General features: G+C 48.6%; 1 protein-coding gene across 1 annotated transcript; it reads left to right on the top strand.

Annotated features, from left to right (window-relative positions):
• Positions 1-5,420: 5,420 nt before the first annotated feature.
• On the top strand, positions 5,421-12,159 carry LOC126004290 (uncharacterized; the record flags this gene model as incomplete). The annotated part of the gene is made up of 5 exons (XM_049770750.1): positions 5,421-6,597; positions 7,585-7,775; positions 9,955-10,015; positions 10,113-10,177; positions 11,989-12,159. Coding segments are annotated over 5 exons (1,665 nt in total), but the record flags the coding sequence as incomplete, so codon positions are not given.
• Positions 12,160-14,535: the final 2,376 nt, after the last annotated feature.

Genomic DNA, 14,535 nt, shown 5'->3' with positions numbered 1-14,535 from the left:
ATGTTACCAGTTAATTAACCTCTGTGAGCCTTGATTTCCTTCCATGGAAAACAGGACCATCATATCTTTCAAAAAATAAACTTAGTATTACCCTATGATCTCGATATTCCACTCCTGGTCAAACACCCCCCTAAAAACAATATTGAAAACAGGGACACATACCTGAATAAGCACATTTATAGCAACATTATTGACAATGACTAAAATTTTGATGATCAGATCTTGTGCCTCATCATCAAAGGACAAACACAAGGTGACATTAACACACTGGAATAATCTTGGGGAAGGGGACACACTTGGCAGTGTTTGGGGCTATTTCTGCCTCTGCTCAGGTGTGACCCCTAACAGTGTTTGGGGACCCTATCATGGGGTGTCAGGGATTAAACTGGGTCAGCTGCATACCAGGCATGTGCTTACCTCATTGTAGGTTAACTTTTGGCCCCTGGATTAATATTTAGAACAGTTCAGTTCTCATCTAAGCAATGATATTGATGAACCTTGAAATCATGCTCAGGAAAAAAATCTGCTGCACTTTCAAAGAACTGTAGGGAATGTTCCACTCATGAAACAAATCTAAAACAGACAAAGTTATTGAGACAAAAACAAGATCAATGTTACAGGGGAATGGAAATGGGGAGCAAAACCTCCACTTGGAGTGGTGGAAAATTTTGGACATGGATAAGAATAAAGTTGTATCAGATGGTGAAAGCAATCAGTGGCACTGAGTTATGCACTGAAAAAAAAATAGTTTATAGATGGGGCTAGAGAGAGAGAGTTCAAAGAACTAAGTCTATGCTTTGCAGTCCAGAGACCCGAGTTCAATCCACAATACTCCGTGGTTCTCTCAAGCACTACCAGGTGTGACTCAAAGAGAGAGCAAAAGAATTAAAGATGGAAATTGTATATACGATAAGACCACAATTTTAAAAAAGGTTAAACAAATGACAAAACCATTGGGGAGAGCTGACGCACAGGGTTTGGGGGAAGAGTAAGCTACAGAGTTGATTAAAATAGGGAAGAATTTGATGATGGTCAGTGGGTTTCTATGAGGTATGATCGGAGCTGCCTGGGATTCTAGGGAAGAAGGATAGGCTGGTGTGTGCACAGCTGGTGGCCAGAAACTTCTACTCTGGCCATTGTGTCTGGCCCCTGCTCCTCCTACCAACTCAGAAAGTTCTAAATCTTCACCGGAAGTGGAAGGAACGGGATGTCAGTTTCTGACAAAGGCAATTAACAAGTTGTACTCACAGGAACTTACTTTTTCCTCTAATCATGTGCTTTACAATGTACTGCATCTAGAAAGAAGCAGAATTTAAAATGCAATTATTGTGCAGTAATTAACTTTGTCCAAATGAGGCCCTTTCAGAACTCAGTTTCTTAAGAGACAAATTATTCAGCTCAATGCTGTGGTGCTTTTTGTTTTGATTTGTTTTGTTAGTGTATTGCGCTTTTTTTTTTTTTTACTATTTTCAATAAAGTTTTTTTTTAATGGTCAAATTGGTGGATTAAAAGGGAAAAAAAAGTCTGATATCTTTGGGTTGTGTCCAAGAATTCTGTCATAGAGCTCAGAGTTTCGGCTTTGCACTTGTGGGGGCTAGAGGGGAGGGGGAGCCTCATTTCTGTAAATCAAATGTATTTCTTGCCACGTGAAAACAGGCTTCTTGGAAAACTGGTTCCAGCCAGCCAGCCCAAGACAAAGGGAGCAAAAATTAGAAATGGAAATGGGTCTTGCCCTCACATCCGAATGACCATAGATTGGCTTTGCAGTTTACTAGGACAGTGGCTGAGTCTAGGATAGAGAATTCTGCAAAACTATGGTCAGAAAATGTCAAGGTCTTAGGGAAGTTGTGGGGGAAAGAATCAGAACCTCTTCTCTTACATGAAACTACTGCCTGAAATTTCTTAATTTTCTTTTTTTGGCTACACAGTAGCCAGGTAGGCAAGTCATTCTCTAAGAGTCCATGTTGCCTGATGCAGCACTCCTGGGATACCAGGGCAGACATAAGATAGAAGATAGAAGTGGAGCTGGAGATCACAGACCTGAGCCAATTAAAAGAAAACTCCCCAAAACGAACTACCCATCTTCTCCCTGTGGCTTTCTCTGTGTACCTACAAATGAAACGGGGTGAAAAGGAATAAGATCCATGCCGGGTTTTACTTAGATCCATGCCGGGTTTTACTTAGGTTTTACCCAATGATCCGCGCTATCGAGCCGGAAACCCTACCTCACCAATGGTTTGCGTTACTGTGGCGGAAGTCCCGCCTCTACTCCTACCTCACCCAATGATCCGCGCTATCGAGCCGGAAACCCTACCTCACCAATGGTTTGCGTTACTGTGGCGGAAGTCCCGCCTCTACCCCTACCTCACCCAATGATCTGTGTTACCATGGTGGAAACCCAGCCCTCAAGGAAGTGCATCATTCTACTTCCTTCTCCTCCCATTTCCCATCTTATATAAGGGGTAACCAGCCGTAGCACGAGGTCTTTCTGGCTTTGCTCTGTGGGAGGAGGCTGTAGACCCTGGTACCAGAATAAAAAAATCCACCTAAGCGTTTGCTTGAGTTGGTTTCCCTTCATTTCTCCGAGACGGAGCAGAATTTGGAATCCTCGGACCGGACATTTTGGCGAGCCAGCCAGGAGATACCAGATCTGCCCGGAGCGGGGGTAGTGAACGGACCACTCGGTGGGTTCTAATTAATGTAGCTTGTGTTGTTGTGTGTTGTTGGTTGTAACTTGTTGTGAGTAGAAGCTAGCACTGTATCTTGTATCTTGTGTTGTTGGTTGTAACTTGTTGTGAGTAGAAGCTAGCACTGTATCTTATGTTGTCGGTTGTAACTTGTTTCGGGTAGAAATTGGCAGTATACTTTATGTTGTTGTGACTGGATGTGCATCAAAAATGGAAGTAGGGAAATGGTAGGGTGACCGAGGACCTGAGAGTCCCCACTCGAAGTGGATACCGGGTGGTAGTGAATTGACGAGTTCAGAAACTATAGGTCACGACCCTGGAGGGCCCCCAGGAGTTCGAGTTTGCAGCGGGGAAGACGTTCCCCAGGCTGCTGTGGTGAACCTTATTTCTATTAATTAGAGGTTTCTGTTTTTGAGTTTTGCTCCTCTGTTCTGTCTTGTTCCATTGTAGTTGTGTCGTGTAAGTGTGTAGGTTCTGTAGACGTGTGTTGGCTTAAATTCTTTGAACTCTTCTATCCTCACCTCCTTTACCCCCCCCCCCAAATCTTTTCCTCATCAACTCCTTTGATTTACTGTTCTCATTATGGGACAGAAGCAGACTACTCCTTTGTCCCTCACTCTGGACCACTGGTCAGAAGTGAGGACTCGTGCACAAAATCGTTCCCTAGCCGTGAAAAGGGGCAAGTGGCAGACATGCTGTGCTGCTGAGTGGCCAGCCTTTCAAGTTGGATGGCCAAAGGGGGGGTCTTTTTATATTTCCTTAGTTCGCAGAGTGAGAGACATCGTGTACCGACCGGGGCCGCATGGACATCCTGATCAAGAACCCTACATTCTCATGTGGGAGGACCTCTGTACCAGTCCCCCTGACTGGGTGCGGCCATTCCTCCCCCCCCCTAAACCTTCTTCTTTACAGCCGCTTTTGGAGCCTACGATCCTACCCATGAAGGAGAAAAGGGGATCGGAGTCACAGCCTAAAGAGGAGCGAGCTGTGCCCCGCATTTACCCTGACACTACGGACCTACTTCTCTTTGAACCCCCCCCTTACAACCCATCTGCTCGCACCCCTTCTGCTCCAGCAGGGGAGGCGACTGCAGAACCCCGTTCCCCATTAAATCTCTCCTTAGCTTCCCAGCCTTCCCACGTGCTGCAGGGGGGAGAGGGAGGAGCAGCTTCCCACGTGCTGCAGGGGGCTGGGGGAGGAGCCGCTTCCCATGTGCTGCAGGGAGAAGGGGGAGGAGCCGCTTCCCACGTGCTGCAGGGGGCTGGGGGAGGAGCCGCTTCCCACGTGCTGCAGGGGGCTGGGGGAGGAACAGCTTCCCACGTGCTCCAGGGGGCTGGGGGAGGAGCAGCTTCCCACGTGCTCCAGGGGGCAGGGGGAGGAGCAGCTTCCCACGTGCTGCAGGGGGCTGTGGAAGGAGCAGCTTCTCACGTGCTCCAGGGGGCAGGGGGAAGAGCAACTTGCTTGCCTCCATCATCCCCAGAGTCCTTGCCGGATGAGAGCCAGCGAGCAGGGCCAGCTGCGGGAACCCGCAGCAGGCAAAAAGATTCGACATTTGGAGCTTTGCCAATCATGCCGCTGAGGCCAGTAGGGCCCATGATGGACGATGGGAGGGGAGGGGAGATGCCTGCCCTCCAGTATTGGCCCTTCGCCACGTCTGACCTTTATAACTGGAAGCTTAACCATCCCTCTTTCTCTGAAGACCCCACTAGGTTAATTAATCTTTTAGATTCTCTGATGAACACCCACCAGCCTACTTGGGATGACTGCCAGCAGCTGCTTCGTACCCTGTTCACTACTGAAGAACAGGACCGCATTTTGGCAGCAGCCCGGAAAAATGTGATAGGACTAGATGGCTTGGTGACAACCAGACCTGATGTTATTGATGACTCTTTCCCCTTGCGGAGACCGGATTGGGACCCCAACACATATGAAGGTAGGGGGAATCTGTCCACCTATCGCCAGACTCTCATGAGAGGTCTCCGGGAAGCGGCTAGAAAGCCCACAAACCTAGCCAAGGTAAAAGAGGTAATACAGGGACCCGATGAGCCTCCCGGGGTTTTCCTAGAAAGGCTGATGGAATCATATAGGAGGTACACTCCTTTCGATCCAACCTCTGAAACTCATCAGGCTTCAGTCATTATGGCTTTTGTAGGACAGTCAGCAGCAGATATTAGAAAGAAACTCCAGAGGCTGGAGGATATCCAGGGAAAGACTTTACAAGACCTAGTAAAGGAGGCTGAGAAAGTGTTCAGTAAGAGAGAAACAAAGGAAGAAAGAGAGGAGCGACTAGAAAAGGAAAGAAGAGAGTGGCAGGAAAAGAGAGACAGGGAAAGGAAAGAAGCAGAGGAGAAAGAGAGAGAAGAGAGAGAGAGGAGGGAAGAACGGAAGGACAGAAGAAGGAATAAGGAACTGGCAAGGGTCTTGGCAGTAGCAGTAGACAGATCTAGCACAGGTCAGAAAGGTAGGGACCTGGGCCCACGAAGACGCCGACCCCTGGACAAGGACCAATGCGCTCGCTGCCGCCAGAGGGGACACTGGGCTCGGGAATGCACCCAACCCCCACGATCCCCTCGTGGCACCCAACCCCCACGATCCCCGCAACCTTCAAGGACCCTGGCCCTTGAATCTGAATAGGGGGGTCAGGGCTCCAACCCCCTCCGGGAGCTCAGGGCTAAATTTAAGGTGGAGGGGACTCCCATAGACTTTGAACTTGACACAGGGGCAGTATACTCGGTCCTAAAGAAACCTTTGGGACCCCTCTCTAGTAAGCAATCCTTAGTACAAGGAGCAAATGGAAGTAGCTATCGTTCCTGGACTACTTCCCGGACTATGGACTTGGGGAAAGGAGAAATCAAGCATTCTTTCCTGGTCATACCAAACTGCCCCTCACCTCTAATGGGACGAGACTTGCTAACCAAACTCAGAGCCCAGATAACCTTTGAAGAAACTGGTCCAGAAATTGCTTTTCTTAATCCCAGTGTTCAACCACTTACCACCTCCGTCCTGACCATCAGGGCTGAGGATGAATATAGACTGTTTACAGATAACCCCTTGCCAGTTGAAAGCCAAGACACCGACTTTTGGTTAAGACTAGTTCCAGAAGCTTGGGCCGAAACTGCTGGACTGGGGTTGTCTACCTTACAGGCTCCAGTAGTGGTAGAGTTAAAAACTACTGCTGTCCCTGTGAGAGTTAGGCAGTACCCCATGAGTCAGGAAGCGAAGAAAGGCATAACTCCTCATATCCGGAAACTTCTCCAACAAGGGGTCTTAGTAAAATGTCAGTCAGCCTGGAATACTCCATTACTCCCAGTTAAGAAGCCTGGAACTGGGGACTATCGGCCAGTACAGGACCTAAGGGCAGTTAACAGTCAGGTGGAAGTCATCCATCCCACTGTGCCAAACCCATACAATCTCCTCAGCACCCTAAGTCCTGAAAGAGTATGGTATAGTGTATTGGACTTAAAAGACGCTTTCTTTTGCCTGTCTCTACATCCAGCCAGTCAACCCTTATTTGCTTTTGAGTGGAGTGATCCTGAGGCAGGAATTTCAGGCCAACTAACCTGGACCAGATTGCCTCAGGGATTTAAGAACTCCCCTACCATCTTTGATGAGGCCTTGCACCAAGACTTAAGTCTCTTCCGCAGCCAGCACCCCCAGGTAACCCTGCTCCAGTATGTGGACGATATTTTACTTGCAGGAAAAACTAAAGAAGATTGCAAGCAGGCCACCCATGACCTGCTGAAGGAACTTGCTCGGCTAGGGTATAGAGCATCAGCTAAGAAGGCGCAGCTGTGCCAGAGAGAGGTGACGTTTCTGGGATACATGCTACGAGGGGGAAAGCGATGGCTGACGGAGGCCCGGAAGAAGGTCGTGGCACAGATCCCTGCACCTACTACTCGCCGGCAGTTACGTGAGTTTCTGGGGACGGCAGGTTTCTGCCGCCTCTGGATCCCTGGTTTCGCCAACTTGGCAGCCCCACTGTACCCCCTCACAAAAGGGGATGCCAAGTTTGAGTGGACCCATGAATGCCAAAGGGCGTTTGACTCTATCAAAACAGCTCTGCTCACAGCCCCAGCCCTGGCCCTCCCTGATGCTAGCAGGCCTTTTACCTTATATCTAGAAGAGAAAGGGGGAATGGCAAGGGGAGTGCTGACACAGACGCTGGGTCCGTGGAAAAGGCCGGTTGCCTATCTATCAAAGAAACTAGACCCAGTGGCCAGTGGGTGGCCTAAATGTTTGAGAGCAATAGCCGCAGCTGCACTTCTGGTAAAGGATGCAGATAAAATTTCCTTGGAACAAAAGCTGACTATAATAGCCCCTCATGCTCTGGAAAGTATAATTCGACAGCCCCCCGACCGTTGGCTCTCAAATGCCCGTATTACCCACTATCAAAGCATCCTTCTAGACAAAGGCAGAATAACTATCGGCCTACCTGTGATTCTCAACCCGGCCACCCTGCTCCCTGAATAGTCAGAGACACCAGTGTTGCATAACTGCCAGGATTTGCTGGCCGAAGAGAGTGGGCTGAGAAGGGACCTACAGGACCAGCCATTAAAGAACCCTGATGTCATATGGTACACAGATGGGAGTAGTTTTCTCCAAGATGGAGAGAGACGAGCTGGGGCTGCAGTGGTGAGTGACCATGACGTTATCTGGTCCGAATGCCTGAAAGAGGGGACCTCTGCTCAGCGAGCTGAGTTGATAGCCCTTACCAGAGCACTAGAAATGGCAGCAGGAAAAAGGGCAACCATCTACACAGATAGCAGATATGCTTTCGGAACTGCCCATGTCCATGGCGCTATCTACCAAAGGAGGGGACTCCTGACATCTGCAGGAAAGGAAATTAAACACAAAGAAGAGATATTGCGTCTTTTATCTGCTCTTCTCCTACCCAAAGAACTGGCGATAGTTCACTGTCCAGGTCATCAAACGGGAAAGGAAACCGTCGCGTCCGGAAACAGAAGAGCTGATGAAGCAGCAAAGGCAGCAGCATCCCGCATGAAGGAGATCCCTGCACTTATTGTTACTGAACCTGACAACCTCCCACCAGTGTCAACAACTGTAGACTCCCTTTCTGAAGAACCAGAGGTAAATCAGTATCTGAAAACTCTTCACCAACTCACCCACTTGGGGGCCAGAAAAATGATGGAGTTAATTAAGGAATGGCCTCGGGTACCAAAACCAGAGAGGCTAAAGGAAATGGCCGAAAAAATTGTAAGGTCCTGCCAACCCTGTCAACTGGTAAATGCCTATCCTACTAAAATGGGAACCGGAAAGAGACTGAGAGGGGAGAGACCAGGCCAACATTGGGAGATTGATTTCACTGAAATCAAGCCTGCCAAATATGGACTAAAGTATTTGCTAGTCTTTGTAGATACATTTTCAGGTTGGGTGGAAGCCTACCCATGCAAGAAGGAAACAGCCCAGGTGGTGGCTAAGAAGATATTAGATGACATCTTCCCCAGGTTTGGACTTCCTCAGGTAATTGGGTCAGACAACGGACCAGCTTTTGTGGCCCAGGTAAGTCAGGGATTAGCCAAGACCCTGGGCATAAATTGGAAATTACACTGTTCGTATCGCCCGCAGAGCTCAGGGCAGGTAGAAAGAATAAACAGATCTATTAAGGAGACTTTAACCAAATTATCTCTAGAGACTGGCATAGGGGACTGGACTACCCTCCTACCTTCTGCCCTCTTCAGGGCTAGGAATACCCCTTTGCCCTCTTTGTGTAAACTAACTCCTTTTGAAGTGTTGTATGGTGCTCCCCCCCCCGGTGCGAATGCTTTTTGAGCCTTATGATGTTTTCTCTTCCACCTCCACTCCCTTAGCAGCTCGGCTGGCCGCCATCGCTGCCCTACAAAGCCAAGTCTGGAAAGAACTCAGACAGGCATATGAACCCGGAGAATTGACGGTGCCACATCCCTTCAAGCCGGGAGACCAGGTCCTGGTGAGACGGCATCGCTCGCAGACACTGGAGCCTCGGTGGAAGGGACCTTATGTCGTCCTTCTGACCACCCCTACTGCTGTTAAGGTGGACGGCATTGCTTCCTGGGTTCACGCCTCCCATCTGAAACCTGCCCCTGCTGACCTCAACCGTAATGAGTGGAAAGTGGAGCGCACCGAGAATCCTCTCAAGATTCGAGTCCGGCGAACACACTCTAGCCCTGATATGCCCTCTGACTCTAACAATGCTCCTCCTGGCACTGGCTGAAGGAGGACTCGATGAGTCCATAAGCCCAGAAGAACTGGTAAAAAAACTATTTGGAAACCCCTGTGACTGTGTGGGAGGCTATCAACTCAACAGTAGGCTCCTGTACACTCGAGCAGTAGACTGTGGAACTAGAATTGCTTACCTCCAGTCCCCTACTTCTTCCCAAGTGGGGGGAAAATCAGAATGGGTGTGTAGAGAAAAACCTCAACCCTTGCCTCCCTCTTCGGGGGGGAAGTGCCCTGCTCGATGTGTGGAGCTTACTCAAGTTCACTCCCGGTGCTATCGGGAGTATCGAGAGTGTACCAAAAATAACCGGGCATATCTGGTGGCCAGACTCACTGAAACTTACAAGGGGAGCATAGGAGGGAAATGGACAGTTAGTAGGCATAGATCTCCCTATGGAGTCGCAAGTTGCATGGCTGAAGTGGGAGACTTGGTCTGCTGGCCCCTAAAGGCACCCATTCACATCTCGGATGGTGGAGGGCCAACAGACCAGGAAAGAGAAAAAAAGGCCATAGACTGGGCTACAAAGGAAGTGGAGACTAAAATGCCTAAGTGGCCTCGGCACCCCTCCCTCCGACCCCGGATGCCTGCTGAGAAGTTAGATCCAAATACTCATGGCATCCTAGAAGAAACTCACAAACTTCTTAATCTCTCTAACCCTACTCTAGCTGCTGATTGTTGGCTTTGTATGAGAATGGGGGAAAATTGGCCTTTGGCTATCCCTGTCCAACTAGGTAATCTAACCTTTGCTTCTTCTAGCTGTACCTATGTCAAACCCTTTAAGGTAGTCCCCTATAGCTTTGAATCATCTGTTTGCTATTCGCATAACAGCACCGAATCTATAGACCTGGGTCAGGCAGGGGCTACTCAGTGTTCAGAAGTCCTACCTGCTCCCTCTAGCCCAGGGTGTTTACCTCCGGGACGGGCATGGATATGTGGTGGAAATTTGGCTTACTCTCTTTTTCCCCAGAACTGGACCGGAATATGCGTCCCAGCATTAGTGCTCCCCAACATTGACATCATTCCGGGGACAGAGTCCATCCCCTTGCCTAGCATAGATCTCTTAGGCGGCACCCGACGGTCTCGACGAGCTATAATGTTCCTGCCCCTACTGGTAGGGCTAGGGGTAGCGGGTGGACTAGCAACCGGAAGCGCAGGACTAGCCATATCAATAGACAAATATGACAAACTCTCGCAAAAATTAATTTCAGATGTGGACACAGTATATAGTTCCATTAATGATGTGCAGGACCAGCTTGACTCCGTGGCTGAAGTGGTATTACAAAATAGGCGGGGGTTAGATTTGATCCTGGCAGAGCAAGGAGGGCTTTGTGTGGCCTTGCAAGAAAAATGTTGTTTCTATACTAACAAGTCAGGAATAGTGCGAGACAGGATCAGACACCATCAAGAGGAGCTTGCCCAAAGAAGAAAAGAGCTATTAGATGGTCCCTTATGGTCCTTATGGGGTGGGATTCTCCCCTATCTAATGCCCCTACTGGGACCCCTCCTGAGCCTTTTACTTCTGGTAGCCATTGGTCCATGCATAATCAATCGGATCACTGCGTTCATACGAGCCCAGGTTGGGGACGTTAAACTTATGGTATTACGTCAACAATATCAAGAATTAGCTCAGGCAGATAATTTTAATCAGGAAGTGGAGGCCCCTGACCACATTAACTTCTAGGATTAGAAGTTTTACTACAAGAAGTGGGGAGATGAAAAGGAATAAGATCCATGCCGGGTTTTACTTAGATCCATGCCGGGTTTTACTTAGGTTTTACCCAATGATCCGCGCTATCGAGCCGGAAACCCTACCTCACCAATGGTTTGCGTTACTGTGGCGGAAGTCCCGCCTCTACTCCTACCTCACCCAATGATCCGCGCTATCGAGCCGGAAACCCTACCTCACCAATGGTTTGCGTTACTGTGGCGGAAGTCCCGCCTCTACCCCTACCTCACCCAATGATCTGTGTTACCATGGTGGAAACCCAGCCCTCAAGGAAGTGCATCATTCTACTTCCTTCTCCTCCCATTTCCCATCTTATATAAGGGGTAACCAGCCGTAGCACGAGGTCTTTCTGGCTTTGCTCTGTGGGAGGAGGCTGTAGACCCTGGTACCAGAATAAAAAAATCCACCTAAGCGTTTGCTTGAGTTGGTTTCCCTTCATTTCTCCGAGACGGAGCAGAATTTGGAATCCTCGGACCGGACAGGGGCTTCTTCTTTTAAAAACAAAAACAAAAAACTCAAAAGAGGCAGGCCAAGTCCTCGCCCTACTGAAGCCAAACCTGCTACACCATTACCCACAATTGTGGCTTTGCCAATGCCCTGTTTCACCATTCCTCTGTAGCTTTCTGCAGACACCAATCTGACCAAAACTATAGGTATGCTGGTTTGGAGGCTGATATCAGCAGGACTCTTTTGAAGTGAGTGTGGGCACCCTCCTCCAACCTCACCTTCTCTTATTTCCGGAAGAAAACACACTCTACAAAAGCCACAGTGTCAGCAATAGTGCTTGGAATTCCTGGACCACATGGCCACATTTATGATGTGTGACTTTATTTTTGTTTAATAGTGACATCCCCATAGGGACACACCAATTTAGACACCAATATGATGTGAAGCCACCTAATGTTCAGAAACGAATGAAGTAACAGAATGGTCAACTAGCAACAAGAGCTTCTTACTAAATCTTCTGACAAATGACTTAATGACCCCATTGAAAATACAATCATTTTCACAAAATTTCTTGGTGCTGTACGTTTTTTTTCTCTCCCTTTTTTTTAATACTTTTATTCTTTTCCTTTTAAAAATAATTTTGCTCCTACTTACTGGAAACAAATGTATTATGATCAACTATGTCAACTCTCTGATACATGTTCTTTATATAAAGTAAATTAAAAATATTAACAGCTTCCTCAACATTTTCTACCTCTTCAAAATCTTCATGCATCTCCAAATAATATAGTTATTTAGAAAATACAGGGGTTCGAGGCACAGAAGGGAAGTTCTATAGTAGACCACTTTGCATCAAGGACCAGCTATCAAGAATTAGCCCCGGAAAGTGACTCCAAAGGGACTATTTCTAGGCCCCTCAAACCAGTCTGATCTCTCGGCCCAAGCCCAGGTGTAAGCAGAGTCTGCAGACGTTCCCAGCACGTCCTCTTGCCTTTTGCCAAGAGGAAGAAAAGAAGGGAAAGGAAGAGAAAGAGGAGGAGAGCGGGAGAAGCAGGGAAGATCGACTTTGGCCCTGCCGATGACTCTCTGTTTAACTTGTAATCAAAACAACTCAAACCCAGTTACTGTTTGCATATCTGCCAAGTTTCTCAGTTTCAGCAGTAGGCAGCAGGCCTTCGGTATGACAGGCTGTCTTTCAGTTCCAGCAGAACCTGCCAAAGCCTCGGCTCCGAGGCAACTGGTAAATTAAATGCCAGCGAGCAAGGACATTCCAACACCTTTACGGGGTGCACACAAAGCAGCCGCCTGGGCGCCCCCCTTCCCGCCCCCAATCCTGGCTGAAACTTAAAGCTTGGAGGTCCCGGAAGCTTGTGAAGGCTCCTTCCGGCTGCTTCTCTGGGCCTGACACCCATGGGCCTGACAACCCAGTGGCTGCTGGTTGTTCCTCAGAGTAGCAAGGATGGAGGATGTAAATCAAGGCCCCAAGTTTTCTTATTCCAGAGACACTGGGGGGGGGGGGCAGATCCCCTCTTGCCAATAGAGGAAAAACATACTCTCAAATCCAATAGACTCCGCTCCACCTTATCGTGCCATCTATAGATAAGGGAGGTATTCAGATTCGCTGCAGAGTGTAATTGAAAATAAAATAGACATTAAATGCATACAGGCGCATCTTGAAATCTTGCATCCTAAAAGCTTCTTGGGAAGCTCAAGATAAGGCTTCTCTTTGCCTAGGCAAGTGTAAGCTTTTAAAATCCAGTTGATCCTGGTGGGGTGAGGGGGGGAAGCCAAGGACTGAACGGCTGCAGGTTCAGCTACCTCTGTGATGATCAGGACTGATTAGCATAGCAGATATTAATGAAGAAGCATTGTTTTGACTGCAACTTTGACTAGAACCTGCTGATTTAATGACTCACACTCAATTTCAGGAGTGCAGGCTGTGGAGATGGTAATTACGCAAACATGGCCGCCTGTGCTTGCGCCCTCCTGGTATTCCTAACAGGACCCTAAGTATCCGGGCTTGATGTCAAAAGGAAATTAAAGCAGGACTCACTCTCCAGAGATGGACCCAATAGGCAGGCCTTCTCGTCTCCAAATAGTCTTCTGCAGGGAATGTTGAGACTTTCACAAATCCTTTCATTGAGAGGTGGGTCTGGGGTATTCGAAAGGGCAAGATGCTGAAATTGAACCCAGAGTTTCCAGGTGCTGGGGGAAAGCAGAAGAGCCCAGGTCTGAGTGCCACAGACCAAAGGCATCGCTGGCATTGCCTGGACTGCAGACCAGGGAGAGCCTCACCTCGAAGGCTTCTGTGTTTCCCAACTGCATCTTCAGGCCAGCACTATCTACACTCCCCGCAACCAGGTCAGCCTCAGGTCTGGGTGCACATGCCAAAGCTGCTGCCTCACCTCCTCCATAAGTGCCCCAAACCCCCTGTAATGCGCATCACTTGCAGGTCAGCTCCGACTCTAGAACTGAGAAGACTTGGATGCAGCCTCTATTGACCACTGAATGTGGAGCTCATCAGGATAAAGCCAGCCTCCTGGCTGAGCAGTTTTCCAAGCGTGGCTTTCATTGGAGAGGACTTTTTTTTTTTTTTTTCAATAAGTGTCACTCACCTCTTCCGTCCCTAAATAAAGTCCCATATCCTCAAGAAAGCAGAAATCTCAATGACTCCAGGAAAATTCCAGGTTCAGGAATCCTGGTTACCACTTTTGCAGGAGCTGACACTGTTAGCTAAGTTTCTGGGTTTCTATCAGGGAAGCTTGGATGGGTCTATAGACAGAGAGAAAGACAGACATACAGAGAAAAACAGAGACAGACAGACAGGATGTGTGAGCGTGAGAGAGATAAAGAGGGAGTATCTGCGCATGGAACAGGAGGCCTGCACATTTGCCTTCTGGTCTGGATATTTGGGAGGAACCAGCATAAAATCCGGGGCAGGAAATTCCCGTGGCCACATTTCTCCCAGGCCCAGGACTGGCGCCCTCAGTCCCTGGCCCTGGTCAGGGCTGCCTTCTCCCGAGCTCCAAGTCCTTCCAACACTTTATTGGTATGCAAATACTCAGAGCTGCCTCGATTTGCAATTCCCCTCTGGAAACGGTATTCAGATTTCTGTGTCCGGTAGCGGGAGGAGGTCGCTGGGAGATTTCTCGGTACCCCGTGCGCTTCCAGACCCGGGAAATAAACTTCGCCCCGAAGCCCCTCGCAGCCCCTCCCCGGCCGGAACTTGCAAAACCTCGGCCTGAAAATACCGCTAGTGCCGTTTGCAGAAGATCCGGAAGGCTTTTTTTTTTTTTTTTTTTAAAGCCAGGTTCCTTTTACAAACTGCTGTTCTCAATTATTAATTTCCAAACCCTTTGTACACACCCAAGGAGAAGCCGTTTTCTACATCTTTACTTAGCTCTGCAGAGAAGGGGGGACTCCCCCCCCTGCTTAAGATAACCCCATTTCTTTGCATT

This window comes from Suncus etruscus, chromosome 3 (assembly GCF_024139225.1).
Source record: "Suncus etruscus isolate mSunEtr1 chromosome 3, mSunEtr1.pri.cur, whole genome shotgun sequence".
Classification (NCBI taxonomy): Eukaryota; Metazoa; Chordata; class Mammalia; order Eulipotyphla; family Soricidae; genus Suncus; species Suncus etruscus.
Note: the sequence above shows the minus strand (reverse complement) of the source record. Positions and strands in the feature narration are given on the sequence as shown.